General features: G+C 44.2%; 1 protein-coding gene across 1 annotated transcript; it reads left to right on the top strand.

Moving 5' to 3' along the window:
* Window positions 1–5,862: 5,862 nt before the first annotated feature.
* LOC308673800 (dnaJ homolog subfamily B member 6-like) lies at window positions 5,863–24,688 on the top strand (the record flags this gene model as incomplete). The annotated part of the gene is made up of 8 exons (XM_081337783.1): window positions 5,863–5,927; window positions 6,976–7,085; window positions 7,663–7,722; window positions 8,339–8,455; window positions 14,262–14,366; window positions 15,228–15,330; window positions 16,138–16,208; window positions 24,177–24,688. 8 exons carry the CDS (start codon window positions 5,863–5,865, stop codon window positions 24,686–24,688), a joined length of 1,143 nt encoding a protein of 380 aa, XP_081193909.1.
* Window positions 24,689–26,706: the final 2,018 nt, after the last annotated feature.

Genomic DNA, 26,706 nt, shown 5'->3' with positions numbered 1-26,706 from the left:
AACAGAGATTGGCACAATTCCTTCTGTCACAGCATACTACACCCTGCACAGCCACAGGGAAGAGCCCGGCTGAGATGAGGTGGGGAAGAAGATTAACAACAAAGCTGGACAGACTTCACCCTGACAGACTACCCACAGAAGCTGAGGCGGCTATACCAACCCGGTCTCTCAACATTGGTGACTTAGTGTGGGCCAGGAATTATGGTCCGGGAGACAAATGGGTACCGGGAGTGGTCATCGATGTCACGGGGCCTTTGTCTTATTCTATTGAGGGGGAAGGGAATAGAGTAATGAAGAGACATATCGACCAATTAAGGAAAAGGGCCCCAGAAATTGATATTGTAAAAAATGATGTGGGCAAATACACACAGGCTCAAGATGTCATACTCAATCCTGACCGCCTGAGCTCGACAGTTACCAGGGACGGTGAGGGTGGAGTTGAAATACAAACCAGGCTACCCAACGTAGTGCCTCAGCTGGGCAATGATGACGGGGAGTTGATTCCAATGGGTAGCTCAAGTGCATCTCATAGAGGTCAACAACAACAAACTCAACAACAACAGAACACTAACATTGTGTCATCAGAGCCCTTGGCCCAAACATCTGGGACAGGTGCCAATAGCCAGACAGCAAATGAGACGGTTGCCAACAAGAGTAATAGATACCCCACCAGGGTTCACAAGCCACCATCATATCTGAGAGACTATGTTAATAAATAACATTAGTGGGGGGGAAGGGGTGTTGTGGTCTGTAGATTAATTAAAAGGGGCCTTTCTGGAAGCGGGAAGCTCTGAGTGCAATTATTGGCTGATGCAACTTAGGCGGGAGTTTCCGGGCTGGGGATTGGCCACTGTTTGAATGTAGCTAACTATATAAGGGGGAGTTAAACGGTTAATTGCCAGTTGACTTATGCTTGTGTTAATAAACGTTCTTGCATTAAACCTCACGGTGTGATCGTCTATTCGAACCTAACACATGGCCAAAACAAAGCAATTTCCCAACACTACCACCCACCTGGTGCAAACTTCTTTCCCTACCTATTGGCGATAGGAAGAAGTAGCAGATAAGTAGATGCATCTGGTGGCATTTTCTCCTCTCATATCAAAGATTTCAAGATCCTACAGGTTGCAAAAGGACCCGTGGTCTATCCCTAGTTCAAGTCCAAGATGTTTATTTTATTTTATTTATTTATTAAATTTATGTGCCACCCATCTCACTAATACAGTGACTCTAGGCAGCTTACAATATGTTAAAAAGCTTTGAAGTGTTAAAAATCAATTAAAATTAGAATAAAAAATTAAAAATTGAATGCCAGGATGATGGGTAGCCTGACAGTGAGATTCCTCTCTACCCTGTCAGCCACCCCGTGTAGTAGGTCCCTATCGGGGGCCCAAGCCAATAAGCGACCCAGGTTTTTAGGCTCTTCTGGAAGGCCAGGATTGTAGAAATGGATGTCACCTCTTACAGGAGAATATTCCAGAGGGTGAGGGTCACAGCAGAATAAGCTCTTCTCCTGGACTCTGCCAACGGGATCCGTAGTAGTCCTTTTCCACTGGAACAAGAGGGACAGGTTAATCCCATCAAGATAAGGTGGTTCCTCAGATACTCTGGACTCATGCCATAAAGGGCTTTAAAGGTAACGACCACCACCAACAAGCTGTTACTCTGTGCCATCACATCTGCCACACCAGAACCAACAAAGAGTAGTGATGCATCGATCAATAGACTGGCTCACTTTATCTCACTGGCAATCCCAGTGGATTGTCTACCCGCCATGCTCTCCACTTCCTTTATACCCACACCAACATACATGGGCACTCCATTCCTGCTTTGACCACAACTGTATCTCACTTCAGCCATTTTGCTACAGTTCAAAGCCAGTGGATCTGGTCTGCCATGGAATTGCTTGAAGAATGCTGGTAACATTACTTGTCTTCTCCTACTGGAAGGTGGGTTTCTACTAAATCCAAGACCTCTTTACTGCATGCAACATTCAGTGTAATTTTGTATTCCCTGTTTCTCATGTGAAATCTATTTTTGCTTAATGCTGTTCTTTTTTAAAATTGACTTTAATGGCATTAGAATCATAATGTCAGGGACTGTAACTTAAGAGTGTCATTTATAATTTTTGCAAGTACCTCTATTTTTAAACGGAGGTTGAACATTATTCTTTTATCACAATATCAATGTTTCCTTATTCTATTGTTCCATTACTTTACTACTGTTACGTTTACACTTCTTTTCATTTCTCCATTTTTGTTGTGAGTTGCCTAGAGTAGCCGCACGGCATGACAGGTGGCAAATAAATTTAACAAATTAAATTATATCATTTGTGGATACAATAAAGTACATAAACTGAGTGAATAAATAGTGTGCCCGTGTGTTATTTTGCATGCAGAAATCAAGCAGGCATCTCTAGGATGTCTTTGTTAATTATAATTCTTATACCTTCAAATACAGAAATTAATAGACAAGGCCCACACTACCTGTTCATTATATCCTCCTATTCATTACATGATAATCAACACTTATGAACATCTAAATCTACAGTTTGGCTTGTGAATATTTATATATTTTCAACCAAGACACAAACAGGAATTGAAAAGGACTGTGTTTTGTTCTTGTTTAATTTGTTGTGACATCAGCTGTTATCCCTACAAACAGGAAAGACTTGTCTTGTTTCCTATCCAAACTGCAGCTCACATTGATTCCATGTCTATACTCATTTTGGAAGACAGACATCCCTAAAGAAAGGACTATTACTAGTGCTCCTGTTTCTGTTTCTACTATTTTCCCAAGCATCACCTTCTGGCAAATTTATTAATTTATGAATGAAACTCTCCAGCTATTGTGTTCTATCAGAAAATGCATAAAATATTCATTTAAAAATCCAGAGAGCTGGGATCAGAGATGGCCTTCAAGCTGCTTGCTGGAAAGACTTGCCCCACAATTCCACGAGGTAACACCTCAATTTAATGAAAAATAATAATATGCTGCACAAGCTGCCAGACAGCTTAAATCCAAGTCAGGTCTAAGCCCCCTGAATCCTAGCAACCTCAGCAAACAAAAACACAAAACCGCATTACTCAGTGCCACGATTATGACTGTTTTACAGTTTCACTCATTCTTTTTTTGTTAGACAGCATTACCTTATTTCTAGTTACACTTCTAGCTCACTTATTAAACCCTGAATGTAAACTTCGATTAATGCAAATTCAAGTAATGCAATAATAAGTTTAGAGTGAACTGTAAATTGATACCAGGTCATGTTTAGTGCAATTCAAAGTTCGGTTAATGAAAGGCTAGTTTGTACACTGATGTGGTTGGGGTTTTAGATGCTGCTACTCTTCTTGTGTGCAAAATGGAGAAGAGGAAGATTCTGTCATGAAAAAAACGGTACAAGCTCAAAAAACCAAGAGACTCATTATTAATTAGAGCAAAAATTTGATGTAAATAAATGACATGAAGGTGGTCACAGCAAAAGTAAACTAGGACAAGATCTTGGAATGCCTGAATTTATGATGTGCAATGCTATAAAACTCAGAGAAGAAAAGGTAAAGTTGCACAACCTTTTTTGGAATTTGCAAACATCTTCAAGGAGTTTGAGAGCACTAAAGATGTTTTTAGTTGTGTGAAGGAATGATATTTAGAAGTTTTTTTATTTATTTTGATTTCAATAGCTACTCTGTCCTTAGTTAACAATAAATTTAAATTATAAGAATTTTCTTTTTGTCCTTTATGTGTGTGTGTGTTTGTGTGTGTGGGCACGCACGCACGCACACACACACACACACATACACATTTATGTTTAAACATTCTCATAGCCTATTGGGGTACCTCAAGTTGGGACCAATTACCCTATTTTGCATAGATACATTACAATGAATTTAAATAAAGTGATCATTTTGTGGGATTTATTAACTGGATTAATAGAGACCTAGCAGTACAACATTGTGAGAGCCTCTTGCTGACCTAGTGTTCCCCCCTCTACTCCCATCTCCCTTGACCAAGACCGGAAGCCCTGGCTCACACCCCTGACATCATAATCTGCACAAGCTTGCCATTGGCTGCAGCACCTGCTGATCAAAAGAGGATAAAGGTAAAAGGGTGATGGAGGGCTCCCACTGTCCTTTCCTATATTGAAGGCAGTCAAGAGGCAGAAACAGAGGCCTTTACAGGTATGAAGAGCCCAACACATATGGCATGGTTTCATTTGTTATTGTTCTCAACCTAAAGCAATAACTAAGTCGAACGAGGGTGTCCTTGGAAACAGGTTCAACACTTTTTAAGCCATGGCTTAAATATCCAAGGCAATAAATGGAAAAAAGTAAGAGTTAGAGACATTAGAATACAAAGTGGAGAAGGAAGTTTTGGTTTAGTTTGATTCTTGACAACTGCATTATTTCACCTTATATTAGCAGTTCTGTGATGGATGGCTGTGGCTAACTAATTCAGATATTTGTGAATTGTACAGATCTACAAAGCATATCTTTGATATTCTACAACTCAACTTGCATGCATTAATGTAAAAGAAAAGCTCGCTCATTTCAGTGAAATTTACAGAAAAAATATGTATCGTTAGTGCATTAATTTCTAAGAACTTCTAGCTGACTTTGCAGAGATTCTAAACCTATTATAATACCGCATCCTACTGTTTCTCCAATAGCCTCCCTCTTTGACTCAGTTCTTTTAACACAAAGTGATAGGGAAACTGATCTAGCTCAGTGATTGAGCTCATATTTTATTAGAGGGTCCCAGAGTCAGTCCTCAGTATTTCCAAGTAGGACTGGAAAAATGTCCTGCCCCTGCAGCCAGTCAGTGTTTATAATACAGCATTAGATGAATCAGTTTGATTCAGTGTGAGACAGCTTCCTACGGTACATGAACTATTATTGCCAATTATGGACAATGTGTGGCAGAGGTAGGATAGACAGGTGCTGCATAACTCCTGCCAGCAAAATAGAATATGGAGATCAGCAGTGATATTTCCCCTACTTTGCAAAAGGTGGCAGCTTTCTTCCAGGTCTCATGAGTTTGCAGTGGGCTTACTGACTATTGTTTTGAATCCAAAACGGGTTCCTACAAGCTAAGAACCTTTGTAGAATGGTGAGAGAGCAACTCGTTTTGAACTCAAAGTAACCATTTCAAACTCAAAACGGAGCATTTTCAAATGTTTCAAATTCAAAATGTTTTCTCCACCCCACTATTTCAAGATAGTGGTGTGGTGCTTCAGGAAGGAAAACTCAAAGGTTGTGGCGCCTGCTAAAAGGAGCACGGTGGCTCACCTGTTTAAGACCCTGCGGTGACAAACAGCAGGCTCAGGTTTGAGATCTGGTTGCTGCCTCGTGGCAGGGTGAGCTCCCATCACTTGCTCTAACTCCTGCTGACCCAGTTGGAAAGTGGGCAACCACGAGTAGATAGATGGGTACCACTTCGGTGTGCAATTTAACAGGGACATGAAAGGAGCTCCCAACTGGGTGCCCCCCAGGCAACTGTGATAATCACCATTCAGTTCTTTCAACCTGGAAGCACTTCAGTGCTCCTGACATAACTGTAGTAGTAGTAGCAGTAGCTGTAGTAGTAGCTGAATGTAGGGTTGTATCTGGAGTGTCTTTGCTGTAGAATTCTTTTACGTCTGGTGACTGCAATCTGTTCTTCTGCAAATTTCCCTTTCATCTTCTTCAGGAAAGGGACTGATGTTTTTGGTATAGTCTCCCAGTATTGAGACCTATTTATTTAGAGCATGAGTGTGTACTTGTATACCTGAACTGCCGGACAGCAGTGTAAATCTATAACACATATCACAGTCAACTCATTTTCTTTCTTGATTTCCAGCCAGCCTCACCAAAAAGAAATAACACCATGGTTGATTACTACCAAGCACTCAACGTCCCACAAACTGCCTCCCCAAATGAAATTAAAAAAGCGTAAGTAGTCCTTGCTCAGAGCTCCCTTTGCCTATCTGTAAAGCTAAAACTACCTTCCATTTGTGTTGGGCTACACAATTACAGTTTTCATGACCTAAAGCCAATACGTATCACCAGTGCTTTTTTTGTAAAAGAAAAAGGTGCCGGAACTCACGCATGTCATACAGCCCGCCTTGCCTACTCTACAAGGTTCCATCCCAAAAAGGTGCTGGAACTCCGTTCTGAGCATTCTATGAGGAAAAAAGCCCTGCGTATCACTGTTTGTATTGTGTTTGTTGATGGTGGTTGGAATCCAACATCTCTGGGAGAGTTCCAGTTTGGAGAAGACTCTACAGAAACTTGTCATTTCTAAGCATTCTGAATTGAAAGCTTGAATATACACCTATTTTGAATGTTTGAATGTGCACTCATTTCAACTGCATAATGGGTATCTCTGAATTTTTTGGAAGTGTTTTGAGGTTAAAATAGATGTTTCAAGCTCAAACACTTTCAAAATGCTATAAATGGCCTGTCAGACACATGAACTAGCACAGAGTAAGGTGTAGCATTTCAAACCCAAACAGTTCAGATTCAAATAGTTTGCACAACCCTACTACCTATTGTATGAGACAGGAACAACAACATATAGTTAAACATTCTTTAGTGTTCTTACTGACATTTGGAGTGAGATGCAAGGGAGGTTAATATTTGACTTTTTGTGAGAATGCAGAGAACTTGGCTTTTAAGCTCCAAGAAACATTGTTTAGCCATACATATGAAATAATAGGTACAATGTGATTATCTTTTGTGAGGATTCTGCTTGCTGTATTGTTACTGTAAGCACCCTTTAACAAATATATAAATTCGGATAAAGTTTGAAAACTGAAATTGGTGTAGTTATGAACCATTAGTACCTTCTGGGAACATTGTCAGAGAGGCTTTTCAATTTTCATTTATTTGGCTGTCAATTGATGGCTGTCACACTGTGATCAAATATCTCACTGTTGGCTTAGCATGAAATGGTTTATCATAATTAGCTCTGTCTCTCTCTCTCCCTGGAACATTCTAGGTACAGGAAGAATGCACTGAAATGGCACCCAGATAAGAACCCAGGGAACAAGGAATATGCCGACAGAAAATTCAAGGAGATAGCGGAAGCATACGAAGTGCTGTCAGATGGTATGCGCTCCATCTTGCTTTCAACATTGCTCTTCTCTGAACTACTTCCTGTATATTTTAGGATGGCCTCTAGCTTTCGTTCCTTGTGTGACACAATAGTCCTCACCTACAGAATAATTTGTTACATGCCATTTTGCTGCGCAACCCCCATTCCTTGATTTTTCTTCTTCCAAGTTACCCACAGTGCTTTCCTTAGATTTCCCGGCTACCCTTTGTCTCTTGCTAAGAACCAGAAGACTTTTGTCTCTTGCTAAGAACCAGAAGACTTTGCCAAGGATCCAAGAGTAGTTCCATGTTTTCTGATGTTGAATTATAGCTATAGCTATTGGGCTTCAGTGTTGCAGTGGAAAGCTTAGATCCGGGGTCTTCAAACCTGGCTCTTTTATGACTCGTGGAATTCCTCAGCCAGCATGCCTCACGCTGGCTAAGGAATTCTGGGAGTTGAAGTCCACAAGTGATAAAACGGCCAAGTTTGAAGACCCGTGGGTTAGATACCCAGGTGGGATTCTGCAACTAGTATAGTGAAGGATGAATGTGCTTAAAATAGGAATTTTGACCCTTTACATTGTTCTTCCAGATTATAAACGTGACCTTTATGATCTCTATGGAGTGGAGGGTCTTCTAAATCTAAGTACAGGTAAGCATCCTATTTTGGTTGATTCAGAGAAATAGTTGAAAAGAGGCCATATTCTCTGTGCATGTATTGGCTGTGTTTCATGCATTAATGCTGGTGCTTGTCATAATTAGCCTAACCTATAGAGGTTAGTCTTCCCCCTACTACCCTGTAAGGATGTGAATTCATTTAGCACCTCAGGGCAGTATCCATCCTGTACATGGCACCCCATGTTTGCATCCAGGCAGTTTCTATTCTATCGGAGATAGAATTTGAACAATTTCATGAACATTCCCCTGTCAAAAAGGCCAAACTGTTCAAAATGAAGAGGGATTTCATATTTGATCAATGCTTCTACAACTATCCACGTGTGTATATGTGTGTGTGTGCACGCGCCCATGTATGATGCCCTCATTTTACAGTATTCTAAATATGCATTTTTTGTAGTTAGGAGGTCTTCTTCCCATCCTTCCAATTCAGCAGAGGATTCCCTCCCTGCTTATGGCTCTGCTTTCAACCTGCTGTGGGCAACACGATCATTCCCAGCCCCAGCTGTCTTTAGCAAATCATCTCCTTCCTTTCTTTACTTTGGGAAAGTTGGAATTTATAATGGCCAGGTGTCTGATTTGTTTTCTGCTAGGAACGGGAGCATGCCCGAGCTCAACAGCGACCTCCGATCTCCTGTTCACATTTCGAGATGCTGATGAGGTCTTCAGAGAATTTTTTGAAGGACAAGACCCCTTCACTGAAATCCTTGGTAGGTACAGCAAGTACATAGGGGATGTGAGATAGAAACCAGCTGTCTTGAAAATTGCACTTCTAGCTTAGTACTACCATTGTTGATGGGCACCATTTCTTCAAAGTTTCACTGAGGTAGTCTTGGCCAGCCCAACCAGCCCAAAGCCAAGGTGTGTACAGGTAATAGATAACTTGTGCATAAAGATGTTACCATGCAAATGCCACTACTTAGATAATTGTATGCGGTGTCATAACATAAGTAAATAAATACAGCATTTGTGTGACGTCATCATTATAGATTTGCCATTTTGATGCCACGGGTTTGTTATGGATGCCCTTGGTTTTCTTAAACAGGAATTATCCTAAACTTTAAATATTCTCTAGCCAATGCCCACTATTTACTAAAGGAACAGACCTGCAAAGTGAAATTAATTAGGCAAATGTCTTACTAATTAAGAAGTTGTTACCAAATGGTCACATACTAAATAGAAACAGTCGTCTCATTTGTTAGGCAAGAACTTCAAATAAGCAGTTGGCAGCACAGGGGACAAATTTGTGGTATGTGTATCCCATAGCCTGCTCTCTATTCAAGGCCAAGTTCTGTTCTTGGATGCAGTGGGCTGCAGAGGGAATGCTTCCTTGCCATCAATTACCTTGCCATCAAGATAATAAGAGTCTTGGACTTTAAGAGAACTAATTTCAATAAACTTAAAGAGAGCTTGGGAAGGATTCCATGGATGAGAATCCTCAAGGGGAAAACAACTCAAGAAGCTTGGGAAATTTTGAAAAGTGAGATAATAAAAGCCCAGTCTAGCACAATACCAACAAAGAGGAAAAATAACAGCTCTCAAAAGAAACCAGCATGGCTGCATAAAGAATTCTCTGATAAATTGAAAGATAAAAAGGACAAGTATAGAGAGTGGAGAGAGGGGCACATAACTAAGTCAGAATATCAGCTAATAGCCCGAGCTTGCAAAGACGAAGTCAGGAAAGCTAAGGCTCAAAATGAACTAAGGCTTGTGACCAAAGTAAAAAATTACAAAAAAAAGTTTTTTCAACATGTAAAAAACAATAAAAAGTGAAGAAAATGATTGGTCCATTAGTGGGTGAAAGTGGCAAGAAGGTGACAAGCAACAGGGAGAAAGCAGAACTATTTAACTCGTTTTTTGCATCTGTCTTTACACAAAGGGGAAAAAACCAGACCAACCTATTAAAAATAGTGCCATAAAAAACAAATAGAAACACAAGTTAAGATAGGCAAGAAAATAGTAAGTGAGCACCTGTCCAGCCTAGATGAGTTCAAATCACCAGGACCAGATGGATTACACCCCAAGGGTCTCAAGGAACTGGCAGATGTGATCTCAGAACCACTGAACTATATCCAGGAAATCACAGACCTATCAGCCTGACCTCAATACCTGGGAAGATTCTGGAAAAGATAATCAAACAACGAATCAGCGAGCACCTAGAGGCAAACAAAGTCTTTACTAAAAGCCAACATGGGTTTGTCAAAAACAGATCATGCCAGACAAATCTTATTGCATTCTTTGACCAAGTGACAAAATTACTGGACCAGAGGAATTCTGTGGATATAATTTACTTGGAGTTCAGTAACGCATTTGATAAAGTAGATCACAACCTACTACTTGATAAGATAGAAAAATGTGGGTTAGACAGCATCACCATCAGATGGATTTGTACCTGGCTGACAGCCGTACTCTGCATCTACATGGAGGGAAGTGTGCAGTGGGGTGCCCCAGGGCTCTATTCTGGGCCCAGTGCTCTTCAACATCTTCATCAACAATTTGGACGAGGGGATAGATGGGGAACCCATCAAATTTGCAAACTACACCAAGCTGGCAGGAATAGCCAACGCTCAAGAAGATAGGCTTAAGATACAGGAGGATCTTGACAGACTTGAACACTGGGCGCTATCTAACAAAATAAAATTCAATGGTGAGAAAAGTAAGGTTCTACATTTAGGCAGAAAAAACCAAATGTACAGGTATACTACACGGGGGTACCTTGCTCAATAGTATTAACTGTGAGAGGGATCTCGGAGTCCTAGTGGACAATCACTTAAATATGAGCCAGCAGTGTGCTGCAGCTGCCAAAAAAGCCAACACAGTGCTAGGCTGCATTAACAGAGGGATAGAATCAAGATCACGTGAAGTACTAATACCACTTTACAATGCCTTGGTAAGGCCACACTTGGAATACTGCATCCAGTTTGGGTCACCATGATGTAAAAAAGATGTTGAGACTCTAGAAAGAGTACAGAGAAGAGCAACAAAGATAATTAGGGGACTGGAGCTAAAACATAAAAGGAACGGCTGCTGGAATTGGGTACGTCTAATTTAATGAAGAGAAGGATGAGGGGGGACATGATAGTAGTGTCCCAATATCTCAGGGGTTGCCACAAAGAAGAGGGAGCCAAGCTATTTTCTAAAGCACCTGAGGGCAGGACAAGAAGCAACGAATGGAAACTAATCAAGGAGAGAAGCAACCTAGAACTAAGGAGAAACTTCCTAACAGTTAGAACCAGTGGAGCAACCTGCCTCCAGAAGCGGTGAATGCTCCAACACTGGATGTTTTTAAGAAAAGACTGGACAGCCATTTGTCTGAAATGGTATAAGGTTTCCTGCCTGAGCAGGGGGTTGGACTAGATGACCTCCAAGGTCCCTTCCAACATGATGATGATGATGATGATGATGATGATGCAGGAACCAGTATGGTATAGTGGTAACACTTCCTTCAACTTAGGTGCCACCCAAACATGTGAATTTTGATTTCCAAGATTCTTAGAAATGGGCATGCTGACTAGGAAGCCTGGAAGTTAAAAGCCATATGGAAGAAGTGTTGGATTAACCCTGGAGAAATCTAGCTTAAAGGTTTAGCCAAAGAAGCTCATGATCATGAAGGTTATTGTTGGGATAAAAATTAATGGAGAGAGTGCTTTGTGGGCTCCCAGCTCTGAAAGAAAGATGGAATATAAATATAACCATTGAATAATAAATATATCAACAACCAGTCCAGTCTACCTAGGCATACGGGAGGGGGGGGGGAATGAGAAGCTCCAGTTTGCCATTTGCCTCTGGCAGCAAAACGTTTGGTCTGGCCTTGGAATTCAAGCATATAGCAATCAACAGACAAGTTGGAGTGTTTGTGAAAATTAATCACACAGCAGGATATCTGCCTGCTGTACAGAACTGGAGAATAGTATTCCTTTGCTTCACAAACAGGGCTTTTTTTCTCATAGAACGCTCAGAACGGAGTTCCGGCACCTTTTTTGGATGGAACCTTGTAGGGTAGGCAAGGTGGGTTGTATGACATGTGTGAGGTCCGGCACCTCTTTCTTTTACAAAAAAAGCACTGTTCACAAATCTTTGGACAATGACCAGCCACTGCATGTGATTTTCAGCCTGGGATTCAAAAAAGTTGTTTAAAACATTAAAAGATGAAGAAAAATCAATTGGGAGAGAAGACAGTGGCGTTATTCCTTCATTTAAGTTCTTTTCCTAAAGAAAAGGAGCACAAATCCCTGCTTATTCTCTACTGCAGGAAGAGTGGATAAAGCGCCAGAAGAATGGCAGGAGAAGAGTTGCAGCCCTTCCTTGGTTGTATAAAGAAAGGGGGGGGGGAATGCCTGCTGCTTCCTGTTATGTATTAAGCTTTATTGCAACACCTAAAGCTGTATATAAGAGTCACCACCAGGAGGCGTTGAACTGTAACTGTTTTGGCGGGAAGCATTTCGGCGGGAAACAGAGGTTCAAACCGATTAGTTGGTTGAGTACCTGGCCAGGTACTGGCCAGGTATATATGAGTGCAGGTAGCCCCTATTCCCCAGTACAGTCCCTTCACCTAATGAAGAGTTGCTATGCTGTACTCATCGTCTCGGCGTCCTTCCTGCTCTCCAGGACCCACTACACAACACTTCCCATGTATAGACTCATAAACAAGAAGAGCAACACAAAATCTGGGATTTGTATCGGTGCAATGCATGTCTTAGTGCCAATTCCAAAAACATGTAGCCATTGAACCAACAAACTTTTCTCATTATAGCATGGTTGCCCAAAGCTGTCAATATCCATTATTGTTGTTGTTGTTGACCCTGTTGTTTTTATTCGTAGTTCTATTAGTTAAAGTAGTATTTATTAAACTATTTTCATGTATTAAATATTTGAGCATCAATGAACATTCTGAAACTTAATGAAGGGATCAATAAGCTGAAGAGCCCAGGTGGCCCTGAATACAACCTATTATTTTGTAGAGGTTTACAATGAAAATAACACAATAATTAACATACAATACCAATTGTTCTTTACACATTAATGAAAAATACAAGACAAGGTTGAAGGTAAGCTACTTTCTACTGTAGTCAGCTATTAATAAAAAATGCAAAATGTGCCAACCACAGCAAATTGCAGCCAGATTATTTACAGCTGCCCATATATCATGTCCTAGATACAGAGTCAAATCAGTCATAAGGAACAGCGAAAACATCTATATACCATATATAGAGATGTAGGTAACACATGAAACCACTGTAGCGTACAAATAATATTTTGTGAATCCAAGGGGTTATTTTGTAAATCATGTTGTGTGAATTCACTCAAATTCTAGTTTATTCGATAGACTATGTGTGAACATAGTCATGGTTTGGGCCATCTCCAAAAAGAAGCTCACCTGAGTGGGTATTTACAACCAACCAAGCTCCACCTTATCTGAGGTTTTATCAGGCCTCCATTTAATTAACAGACATTCCAATGTTAGGAAGAGGCTTATTGTATTGCAACATATGCAACTATTGTTATAGCTAGCACCTGCAAACAAGATCTTTGAAGTTATGTGATCTCATGCATTCTTGCAACAATCCGCCTTGCCCTGTGAGGGCTGAGCAACAAAAGCTTAGCAAAGGTGCCTTGCCTAGGAACTGTACTCACCTTTAGTATATAAGCTTAAAACCAGGTCTTTCATTTAGTGGGCCACTAAAGGTCAACTTTCTATGACCAGAAATCTCTTTCCATGCAATGTATCTATCTATTAAAGAAACGGTTAAAGAACTAGGACCGCAAGCCTTGAGGTTTTCTTTTTTCTTTTTTTACATGAGTTCACAATGTGTGCCAATTTGTGCATGGGTTACTTTGCATAAACGGCGTGTTTCAGAACATGCCCAACATTCTTTAGAAGTTGTATGCTGCAGTTCAATAAAAACAAACAAACTGCTGGGCCACTTGATTTAACTTTTTGGATCTACCACTTATGTGAATCTAGATAGTGACATGTCACCCAAACAGTTCCAGATAGTCAAAAGCTGGAAAAAAGTGAAACTTTCTGAAAATATCCTTCATCAGTTCTTGCAAATATGGGAGTACCTGTCTTACAAAAGTACTTCTGTATTCAGGGTTGTTAAAGTTTGACATCGTTGATCATGAATATTCTCCCTTAAGAGGTATGTGGGAACCAGTAAGGTAGCATACAAAAAAACCCTGATACCTAACAGCTGAAGCCTATTTTTCCCCCTTTTAGCTTTGTTAATCACAACTTCAATTTTCTTTTGAGTACAGTATTTGACCTCCTTAGCTATAGGCTTAGCTATCTGAACCCCAAACCTTCAAATGCATCAAGGATGCATTTCATGAAAAACAAATTTCACTCTCGGCTGAAGCTTATTTAACATAATTGCAGATTTTTATTATTTATATATAAATAATCTTCAAACATTGGAAGGCATACAACAGCCACACTAATAAATCTACTGTTTGAAACAACCACACCTAGTGCAGTATGTCATGATATTTATTAATCTTTTTTTTTCTTTGTAGAAGACTTTTCATCCTATACTGATGCACCTGGAGGAATATCTACCTGGACCATGCCCGGAAGTGCTACTTTCTCCTATTGCTCCTATAATGCTCCAGGCCAGACAGGTAAGGCTTTGCATTTCCCCTTCCCTTGCTTTCTCAACCAGCAGAATAGTCTTTGTGCCCCGATTGTTGTGTATGGTAATTCCATGATTTTCAGAATCCATCATTGGAGGATGGGCTCATATATTGCACCAGGCTAGAGTTTACTCAACATGGTTTGTTGAATAATTTATAGTTGAATGAGTTTATATATCATACTAATCCATGAACCGTGATTTCAAAACCATAATGGCTGGGTTCATATAATATGCTGCGCCAAGGCAGAGAAATGACATTATGGCAAAGAAACCAGTTTTTGCTTGTTCCTTATTTAGCGAAATATTTCCCATTGACTTGGGAAAACTTCTATCATTTCTTAGGGGATTAGTCAAACATTTTTATTAATGATCTAGATCTGGGGTGTCAAAAGTGCCAGCTCATGGGTTGGACGCGTCACAAGGAAACCGTGTCCACCCCATTATGATCATGTTCAGATACATAAAGAAAAGATGAACAAGAATATTTTCCAGGGCCCAAAAAACTAGGAGCAGAAATAACAAATAAAAAGTGCAGCTATCTAGATTTTGTTTAGGTTTGTTTCATTTAAAAATATTTTTGATAGTAAGAGTGGAACAGTTTATCTATAGAAGCCTTAGGGTCTCCAGCTCTGGAGAATATTTAAGAGGTTAGACAGGATGGTTTGATTGGTTTTCCTGCATCTTGCAGAGGGTTGGACTAGATGATCTTTGTGGGGCCATTGCAACAATTCTGTGATTCTATATCCTTTATCCCGCTGTCTGTTTCTGTCTCTCTCCTCAGCAATAAATGTTGACTCTCCTCCACCACCTCCTCCTCCTCCTCCTTCTCCTCTTCCTCCCTTTTCAGATTTCTACACAACTTTTGGGCCTGGTGCTGAATTCGGAATAGGATTTCGCTCCATTTCCACTTCTACAAAATATGTCAATGGCAAACGGATAACCACCAAGAGGTGAGGTGATGAGGATAACCCCATAATTCTTGGGATAGCTTGTCCCCTCAATCATTCCCACTAAAGCTAAGGAACTTTTATGAAAAGATAGTAGTAGAAATAATGCTAGAGATTAGAAGCACAAACATACCGTACTTCCTACTCAGAGGTAATAAGACATTAATACCACCGTGTAACTTAAACCTGCTTTCTTCCAAAAGATCGCTATTTTTGCCATGCTTATTCCCATACCTTTTTAAAAATGTTGTTTTTTTTTTAAAAAAAACATTTAAAAGTTATCCAGGAAGCTTTTGGCAATGAATATTCTCCCACTGCAACTTATCTTTAGTTGGTTTGAAGATTTCTGGATGTGGACTGTTTATCTGTAAATAGCCAAAAGGAAGTCTTCAGATGTTTAGATTTATCCTTGTTCGTTTTCATGTTCTTCAGGAACAGATGAATAGAACTTTACTATTTATTATATTCTTTTCCCATGGTCATATTATTAGTTTAAAGTTAATCCATCAATTCTTGCAAATTTTATATAAGTGTAAGCTATAGACATGAATTAAAAGCTATTTATATGTGATTATAAATACCTTGAAACCATACACCCTGGGCCACATTACTATAGCCAAGTCAAACTAATAAGCTTGTAGGACGCTTTTGAAGACGCTATTGGCTGATCATTCTTAGATGGAGAAAGCTACTGATGAAATAATGTTGCCCCTTTGAAGGGACAGGCCCGGGGACTTGTGGTAATTGACGAAAATATTCTGGGGTTGACGTTTCAGTTTCTATAAAAGAGGAAACTGGGTTCTTTTGCAGGATTCTTGAGCATGGACAGGAGAAAGTAGAAATTGATGAGAATGGATTTCTCAAAGTGGAAGAAGTACAAGGTAAGACACCTGATTTGGAGAAAACCACTGAACATAAATGCACTAGGAGGGGAGATGAAAGGGTTTTGGCATAAATACCTGCAACAGAGGAAAAGAAGTTTATTTATTTATTTATTATTTATTATTGGGACTTATATGCCGCCCTATCTCCCGAAGGACTCAGGGTGGCTAACAACAATAACATACAATAAATACAGAAGTTAAGATAAAATTAAAATTAAAGGCCTCTGTACAATAAATTAAAATTAAAATAAATTAAAAATTAGAGTTAAAAATTGTAAACATAATTAAAATCCATGTCAGTCCAGGTCAGCCAGGTGGGAAAGGAATGTTTTGAGGCCGCGGCAAAAGGACCGGAGATCCGGGACCACCCGGAGCTCAAGGGGGAGCTGGTTCCAAAGGGCTGGCGCTCCCACAGAGAAGGCCCTCCCCCTGGGGGTCGCCAGCCGACATTGTCTAGCCGACGGTACCCTGAGGAGGCCTTCTCTGTGTGAACGTACTGGGCGATGGGAATTCGTTCCCGGCAGCAGATGGTCCTGCAAGTATCCCGGGCCTAAGCCATGTAGGGCTTTAAAGGTAAGTACTGTTCTGAACCAGCCCTCTTCTCGCAACCCCTATTCAAAAAGAAGAGTCTGGAGAGCGTCCAAGGCTAAAAGGCTTCTGCCAAGATTTAATTACGCAGTTAACAAAAACACTAGAGCTTGTCTTCTCAAGCGGAAAAGTTGCTTTCAGCAACCAGCCCCTCCCCAAACACTCCTTTTATAGAGAGCTCAGGGCGTGGTCTCCCTGTGCCTCCTCCCGAGGAGTCCCATAGCCTTTCTTTGTTTGTTCCTGCTCGACTGCCTCCTGCGTCGGGCGTCCTTGAACAGGGCCAGCTGTGGGTCATCATCCTCCGCACTCTCGGGCTCACACAGCTGAGAAGAGGTCCCCGGCTGAGGACTCTGCAAAGCCTCCAAATCATCATCAGCCGGTTCGTTTCCCTCCTCCCCCACATCTGAGTCATCCGATACATCGGAGCCGGCTGTCGGACCCACAGGCTGGCCCTGAGTCACAACACTATCCCGCACCGCAGGGCCCTTCCCCCGGGTCTGCCGATCCGGATGCGGTCGGGATGGGAACTGTTCGTGAAAAGCAGTCACCAACGCAGGGGCATGAACGGCGGTCGCGTCTTCCCATGTGAAGTCCTCCGGCCCGTACCCTTTCCACTCGATCAGGTACTGGAAGCGACCTTTCAGCCAGCGGGAATCCCTGATGCTGGCGACCTCGTACTCGGGGGTGCTGTCGCCATCACGAGGTCCTGATGGGGGAGGTTCCGCTTGGCGAAGTGGACAAGCCGGTTGTTCGGGGACCAACAAGGACCGATGGAAGACGGGGTGCACGCGCAGGGAACGTGGCAGAGTTAAACGATAGGCGACCGGGTTGATGACGGCCTCGACTGGGAACGGTCCAAGGTAACGGTGGTCCAGCTTCCTCGCCGGCCGAGTGGATGGTAGGTTCCTGGTGGACAGCCAGACCCGATCCCCCACCGATAATGGAGGCGTATCCCTTCTCGACCGATCGGCGAACCTCTTGTAGTCGGCCTTGGCCTTCTCCAGCTGCCGTCGCACCAACCGATGGATCGCCTGTAACTCCGCCATGAATTCGTTCGCTGCCGGCTCCGGTGAGTCCACGGGAGAAAGGGGGAAAAACCGGGGGTGATAACCCACGTTGGCCAAGAACGGTGTCATCTGCGTAGAGGTGTGCTGCGAGTTGTTAAAGGCAAACTCGGCTATGGCCAAATAGTCCACCCAATTGTCCTGCTGCAGGTTAACGTAGCAGCGCAGATACTGCTCTAAGATGCCGATGACCTTCTCAGTACCCCCGTCGGTCTGAGGATGATGCGCGGACGAGAGGCAAACCTTAATGTCCAACGCCCGCATCAACTCCTGCCAGAAGCGGGCTGTAAACTGGGCCCCCCTATCGGAGACGACTCTATCGGGAAGGCCGTGCAGCCGGAACACCTGTTGGATGAACATGCGACTAGTGGCGCGAGCTGACGGTAAGCCGCGACAGGGGATGAAGTGCGCCATCTTGGTCAACATGTCCACCACCACAAACACTGTCGTGAAGCCGGAGGATGGGGGTAGATCCGTCAGAAAGTCCATGGACACAGCCCCCCAGGGTCTCTTGGGCGTTGGCAAAGGCTGCAGTAAACCAGGCGGGGCCCCTGTCGCTGACTTGGCCTGCCTGCATGGGACGCAGGAGGTGACATAAGACTGGACATCGTGTCGGACTCGGGGCCACCAGAATGTACGGGAGACCAGGTTCAGAGTCTTGAACAGGCCAAAATGCCCCGCAGCCGGGTTATCATGACATTGGCTGAGGACGAGTCCCCTGAGTGGCCCTCCTGGAACATAGAGCCGGTCACGATACTACAGGAGTCCATCCGTGACCGACCAAGGCGAATCTGGCCCCACCTCTCCCTTCCGCTGAGCCACCCACGCCTCCTGCTGCTGCGCCTCCCAGATCCGAGCCCGTATATCCACCGGCTCCCGCACCGCAGCAAAAGACTCGACGGGGATCACTGTCCTGGGCGGAAGCTTGTCTTCCACTCGGGTGTACTCGGGCTTCCTGGACAGAGCATCCGCTCTCTGGTTGTGCCCGCTTGGTATGTACCGCACCCGGAAGTCAAACCTCGCAAAGAAGAGGGACCACCGGATCTGGCGTTGGTTCAAATTCCGAGCGGTCTGCAGGCTTTCCAGATTCTTGTGGTCCGTCCGGACCTCGATTTGATGCCGCGCCCCCTCCAGATGATGCCTCCAAGCCTCGAACGCCGCCTTGATGGCCAGCAGCTCCTTCTCCCAGATGGTATAGTTGCGCTCCGAGGGATTCAATTTCCGAGAGTGATACGCGCAAGGGAAAAGGGTACCGTTGGGCGTCGCTGCCTGGAGTAACACGGCCCCAATGGCAATGTCGGAGGCGTCCGCCTCCACGACAAACGGCCGTTGCGGGTCAGGATGCTTCAAGATGGGCTCCTTCATGAAGGCGTCCTTCAAAGCTTGGAACGCCTGTTGTTCGGGGGCGTTCCACTGGAACCGAGTCTTCTTCTGCAGGAGCCGGGTGAGGGGGGCTGTCAAGGCAGCAAAGCCAGGGATGAATGTCCGATAGTAGTTGGCAAATCCAAGAAGTCGCTGAACATCCTTCACGCGACGCGGGGGTTGCCAACTCTGCAACGACTCAACTTTACTCGGTTCCATGGCGATGCCCTCAGGAGAAATGCGGTGGCCCAAGAAATCAATGGTCACCTGGTAGAACTGGCACTTCTCCAACTTGGCAAACAGCCGATGTTTCCGGAGGCGCTGCAGGACCTGACGGAGATGCTGATGATGCGCTTCACACGACGGGGAGTAAATCAGGATGTCGTCCAGGTAAATCACAACAAACTGGTCCAACAAATCCCGAAAGATGTCATTCATAAAATGCTGAAACACAGCGGGGGCGTTGGTCAGGCCAAACGGCATCACCGTGTACTCGAAATGTCCATAGCGAGTACCAAACGCCGTCTTCCACTCATCACCCGGCCGAACCCTGACGAGATTGTAAGCTCCACGCAGGTCCAGTTTCGTGAAGATTTTAGCCTCCCGGAGTCGGTCCAAGAGCTCGGGGATGAGGGGCAGCGGGTAGCGGTTACGCACCGTGATAGCGTTGAGTTTCCGGTAGTCACAGCAAAGCCGTAACTCGCCCGACTTCTTTTTGACGAAGAGCACGGGCGCAGACACTGGCGAGGACGAGGGCCGGATGAAACCACGAGCCAAGTTCTTTGTCAGGAAGTCCCGCAATGCAGCCAACTCGGGCTCCGACATGGAGTACAAACGCCCCACTGGGAGAGGCGCATCAGGGACTAGGTCAATGGAGCAGTCGTAGGGCCTGTGCGGGGGTAATTGGTCCGCCTCTGACTCACTGAACACGTCAGCAAAGTCGGACAGTTCGGGAGGCAAGGAAACCCCTGGGGAACCCTCCACCTGGCCGGCACAGATATGGCGGGTGTGGTCCACGCACTGCAAACTTGGGAAGGTGACCAAGTTCTGAGACCAATAGATCTGTGGATCATGTGCCCGGAGCCACGCCAGTCCCAAGACCACGGGGAAGTGCAGATCCGAAGTGACGTAAAACTGAATGGCCTCCACATGGGTACTGATGGCCATACACACGGGTTGCGTGGCGGCCGTGATAGGCCCGGACAGGAGCACTCGACCATCGATGGTCTCCACAAGCATGGGCGGATCCACTGAACACTGGGGAACAGCCCATTTGGCCACAAAGGCCGAATCCATAAAGTTAGTGGTAGCCCCAGAGTCAATTAAGGCATGGACCGGAATCCCCTCTGGCTTGCCAGGAAGGATCAGTCGTGCCTCCAAAATCAAATGCCGTGGAGGTTCACAGGCACCGTCGGAACGGCGTCGCTCGGCGTGATCGTTGTGGGTCGCCCGATCTTTCACACCGTCTAGATCGGGCTCGGGCCGTTTCCCGATAGCAAAGCAGGGGACTTTCTCGGGGCAGGCTTGGTCACTGACGCCCGCTGACGCTTCTTCGGGCAAGAAGCAGCCAAATGTCCAGGGTCCCCACAGTAAAAACACAACCCCTCCGATCGTCGTCTGTCCATTTCCGTCACCGATAGACGGGACCTGGCGGCACCCAGCTCCATTGGCTCCTCCCTCTGGACTGGGGGCTCACGCACAACAGGGGCGGCAGGGGTCTGTGGGGTGGCACGGCGACTCTTACGCTGCTGCAGCCGGGCATCGATCCGCAGACAAAGATGGATCAGCCCATTCAGGTCTGAGGGAATGTCCACGCGGGCCAGCTCATCCAACATCTCCTCTGACAAGCCATCCTGAAAGGCATCCACGAGCGCAGCCTCATTCCAGGCGGAATCCTGGCTAAGCAGCCGGAAATCGCTGATATAGGCCTGTAGAGGGCGCTGACCCTGCCTCAAAGCTTTCAGGCGTCGGGTGGCAGTCTGCGCCTTAATCGGGTCCTCGTACATGAGGCGCATATGGTCACAAAACCCCCCAAAGTTATCCAACAAAGGGCTAGGCTGTGCCAACAGAGGCGTGCCCCAACGAGCTGCATCTCCCGACAGAAGGCTCAACACGAATCCCACCTTATCTCGGTCAGTGGGGAAATCAGCTGCTCTCACGCTGATATAAAGCTGGCATTGTCCCAGGAAGGCAGGAAACAGTTCTGGTTTACCAGCAAATTTATCCGGCATAGCTATCTGACATTTCCTCCTGGGTGGGGGGGCAGCATGTACCTGAGCCTGCAGTTGTGCCACCTGAGTGGCCAGCAAGGTGAGTTGCTGGTTGAGCTGGGCATTCTCGGCAAGAAGCTGCTCCATCGTAGTAATAAGGGGTGGGTGGCTGAAAGCAAACTGTTCTGAACCAGCCCTCTTCTCGCAACCCCTATTCAAAAAGAAGAGTCTGGAGAGCGTCCAAGGCTAAAAGGCTTCTGCCAAGATTTAATTACGCAGTTAACAAAAACACTAGAGCTTGTCTTCTCAAGCGGAAAAGTTGCTTTCAGCAACCAGCCCCTCCCCAAACACTCCTTTTATAGAGAGCTCAGGGCGTGGTCTCCCTGTGCCTCCTCCCGAGGAGTCCCATAGCCTTTCTTTGTTTGTTCCTGCTCGACTGCCTCCTGCGTCGGGCGTCCTTGAACAGGGCCAGCTGTGGGTCATCATCCTCCGCACTCTCGGGCTCACACAGCTGAGAAGAGGTCCCCGGCTGAGGACTCTGCAAAGCCTCCAAATCATCATCAGCCGGTTCGTTTCCCTCCTCCCCCACATCTGAGTCATCCGATACATCGGAGCCGGCTGTCGGACCCACAGGCTGGCCCTGAGTCACAACAAGTACCAGCACCTTAAATCTCACCCGGAGGGCAACCGGTAACCAATGCAGCTCACGCAGGAGGGGTGTAATATGGGAGTATCGGGGTGCTCCCATCACTACCCGTGCAGCCGCACTCTGCACCAGCTGAAGCCTCCGGGTGGTCTTTAAGGGCAGCCCCATGTAGAGAGCATTGCAGTAATCTATACGGGAGGTAACGAGTGCGTGGGTGACTGTGCGTAGGGCATCTCGGTCCAGAAAGGGGCGCAACTGGCGTACCAGGCGAATCTAGGCAAATGCCCCCCTAGCCACGACTCCAATATGATCTTCAAAACTGAGTCGTGAATCCAGGAGGACGCCCAGATTGCGTGCTCTATCAATGGGAGGTAACATCTCTCCTCCTATAACCAAAGATGGAACCTCTTGGACTAAACGAGATGCCGGTACGTAAAGCCACTCAGTCTTGGCCGGGTTGAGCCAGAGCCTGTTCTTTCCCATCCAAATCTGTACCACTTCCAGGCAACGGGAATCACATCAAGGGCATCACTGGGTTGGTTCGGGGTGGAGATGAAAAGCTGGGTATCATCTGCATATTGATGATACCTCACCCCGAAGCCACGGATGATCTCTCGCAGCGGCTTCATATAGATGTTGAACAGGAGGGGCGAGAATACCGACCCCTGAGGCACCCCACAACTAAGGGGCCTAGGGGTTGACCTCTGCCCCCCTGCCAACACCATCTGCAAACGGCCGGAGAGGTAGGAGGAGAACCACTCCAGAACGGTGCCTCCCACTCCCAACTCAAGTCGACGCAGCAAGATACCGTGGTCGATGGTATCAAAAGCCGCTGAGAGATCTAATAGGACCAGGACAGAGGAATAACCCCTATCTCAGGCCCACCAGAGATCATTCACCAGCGCGACCAATGCCGTCTCCATGCTATACCCGGGCCTGAAACCCGATTGGTACGGATCCAGATACTCAGTTTCCTCCAGAACCAAAGGGAGCTGCCGTGCCACCACACTCTCAACGACCTTCGCAAGAAAGCGAAGGTTGGAGACAGGACGGAAGTTATTTAAAATAGCTGGATCCAATGCAGGTTTCTTAAGGAGGGGCCTTACCACCACCTCTTTCAAGGCGGCAGGGAAGTACCCTTCATTTAGTGAGGCATTGATAACTGCTAGGATCCAGCCTCGTGTAACCTCCCGAGAGGCATAGACCAGTTACATAACTCACTCTAGTCAATGAAATTTAGAGAGACAAGAGGAGACGTCATCTCATTATCCAGTGGCCCCTATGCAAGGACTAGACTAGAAGTGGGCCACATTCTAACCTCCTGGAACTACATGCTGTTCCATGTTCTCCTGCCTTTCTCCCTCTGCATAATCATATTTGTCACCCTTTCATATCCCTGCCTGACTCTGAATATACAAAAACATGTGGCTGATTCCTCATATTTTCCCCACAGCAGTTGATACTGGGAGAGTAGGAAATGTTGTTGAAGTCCAACAAATAAGACTTTAAAGCCATAGGTTACACATTTCTGGGTTAGACTGCCATGAGCCAGCTTTCCTTTATACATCTCTTTCTTGCACCAGAATCAGGACATCCTGTAATGGTAGGTGTATTCTTGTTCTAAAGAGAGAGCTTAGGATTTTTTACACCTGCCTTCTTGTGGGAAGAGGTAGCCCTTTCCCTAATTCTGTTCCTACCCAGCTCAGAATTGTATATTTATTTGCAAAGTAGGCCAGCCTTGTGTTGTTCAGCCAAACTAGAGTAGATGGACAGGCTAGGACGGGTAGGCAACCTCGGCTTTTATGACTCATGGACTTCAACTCCCAGAATTCCTGAGTCAGCTGACTCAGGAGTTCTGGGAGTTGAAGTCCATGAGTCATAAAAGAACCAAGGTTGCCTACCCCTGGCTAGGAAAAGGAATCTCAATATCTCACATTTTTATACAAATGCTATTTCAGTTATCTTTTTTTCCATTTAATACTATAATATGGAATCTGTATTGGGGTGTGTGTGTTAATGGCTTCCTGAACCACATAGGGTAAAATTGAAGAGAATATAAAGGAATATTGTTCTTTTCACCCCTTTTCTCTTTCAGATCCCAGCAGCAGCTTGACAGCCCCAATAGAGCCTATCCAGCAGGAGCATCCTGAGGTCTTGAGCTCTGCAGCAGACATCTGTGCTCTACCACGATCGCAGAGTGCTGACTTCTCTTATGCCTACCCTACCAATGAAGACAAACAATTGCATCGGGCAATGGCCTGTAGTCTATCTGAAATGGAGAATGTAGGGCAGTACTTAGCACTTGCCCAGGGCTCCAAGAAGAGACGGGGTACCACTCGACGAACACACACAAGAACTTTGGGACCTAGTGAGGAAGTGGCTTCTGCTCCATTGGCCATCAGAGCCAAGAGTCCAGGTGCAGGAGACAACATTGAGAAAGAGAGGAAACACAAGCCACCTGAACTGCCAAAAGTAGAAATCATTGCTGAGGTACCAAAGAGCCCAACAGTGAAAGACCACACTGCCCCTAATGATGTGCAGTATGTCTTTCCTGAAATTGTTCCTTCCCGCAGAGAGAGACAATCTATCATGTGCATCATTCTCTGAATTCAAGAATGCAGGAGGGGAACAACCTGTCTCCATTAAAGGTAACAATCTGGCTATCGGTCTCCATAATTGCATTATTCCCTGGAGAAGTTCTCTAGATGTTCCTCTGCTATGGTCCTTCTAATTGGGAGTTACAACAAATGTCTAAACTCAATGGAATGTATAAATCTGCATAATTTGTCCAGAACATAGAAGCTAGCATTTCATAGTGTACACATCTAAAGAATTCTCAAAAGAAAATGCTTTAGTTAAATCGTGGAAGAGTCTGGATTCCTGAAAATTTCCTTCTAACAAAAAAAACGAAAAAAACAAACAAACAATATCCTCCTGCTGAAAGAAACCAAAAGCCTGTCATCTCCAGCGTTTTAATCTGCCCCCAATATATAAAAGGAGAGACATCATTCACAGGTGTTAGCATTTACCCCAAAATACATTTTCCACCAATATTTCCAATAAACAGGTTGTTTTAGATCCGCAGAGAATATGATAGTGAAAGCGGGCAACTGTTTTCCTCTTTGATGTTCCTTTTTCAGGGCTCTTAAATTCAGGGTTATCATCTTTTTTCATGTAAACTCTGTAATTAAATGATGTTGCAGGTGGTGTGCCTGTGACAGGAAACAGGCTGAATAAAAATTCAATGAAACTAAGGAATCTAGCTGAACTTTTAAGGTAGTTTGGCCTTCCACCATCAAATTCTTTCACAAATAAATATTGTACAGACATTATGGACCACCACAGACAACATGTACAGTTGGTCAGGGTTCTGCTTTTTAAAAATTGGTTAGAGAAGGAATTAAAGTATGATCCTGTAACCAGGCCTGTTAAACCACTTTGATACAATCACTGAAAATGCTGATTCTTTTTAATTCTAGTCATCCTAGAAAAATACAGGATGAGTAATTTCAAATTCTTGCATATAAGAAATTCCACTGCAGAACATGATAAAACTGTAGATGCAGACTAAAAATAAACAATAAAAATTTGTAGGTTATAAACTACCAAGTATGGCTTCTATTTTGCTACGCACTATAAAAGGGTAAATCTGATATTTAATCCATCTGTTTGAAAGAAGGCAAACTATTTCATATTATCAAAATTCCAGAAGTTCAATTCACCTTCAGGAAACTTTTACTTTTTATCCACTTGGAAGAGACGCCATAATTTATTTAGAAAAGGACCATAATTAAGGGTCAAGAACATTAATCTTGAAAACCATGAGATTTGCTGCTATAACTGTTTCAGAGATTGTTCTAAAAATAAAAAGAGGCATGTACATTTATATGCTACTAAATTTCACATTCTTTTGCTAGGCATATGGAAAATTTGTCAGTGATACAAGCCTTTATCCTGTACATTATTAAATTCAAAGAAAGATTGTCCCTATTGATATATGATACATTAGGTCAATAAAAGATAAATCTGATGATTGAGCTGATACGTAATTTCCGTATTCCATGATACTCTCGAATAAAAACAACTATGAAGGCAGTAGTCCAGCAGACTTGATAATTTCTAATTACCTGCAGTAACCAACAAGGCAATTGTGCACTGTGACTGATCTATAATTTATATGAGACTTTCCAATTGTCTCAGCATGCAGGTCAGACTGCTGATTTTGAATAAAGCACAATTGACATGTGAAGCCATAGCCGGATTCACACAACACATTAAAGTATTGCTAAGCACATTGATTTGTGCTTTAGATTGTAAGCCGTCCTGAGTCTTCGGAGAAGGGCGGGATATAAATGGGATTAAAAAAAAATGTCCACAACCCTTATCCACTTTTTTTCCCCTCAGCTCCCCAGATTTCTGGGGCATCACAGCTCAGTCCTTCTATTGCCGATTTCAATCTTTCTGCAAAACAAGTTATTTATTTTTTTATTTTAATTCCATTTATATCCCGCCCTTCTCCTAAGACTCAGGGCGGCTTACAAGCTTAGCAGTAGCCTTCATTCTATGTATATGCCTGCTTATTAGGGCTTTCACACACACACACACACCCCAAGCGGCATTATTAC

The sequence above is a fragment of the Vipera berus genome (assembly GCF_964194415.1).
Source record: "Vipera berus genome assembly, chromosome: 1".
Classification (NCBI taxonomy): Eukaryota; Metazoa; Chordata; class Lepidosauria; order Squamata; family Viperidae; genus Vipera; species Vipera berus.
This window is presented reverse-complemented; position numbering and strand designations above follow the sequence as displayed.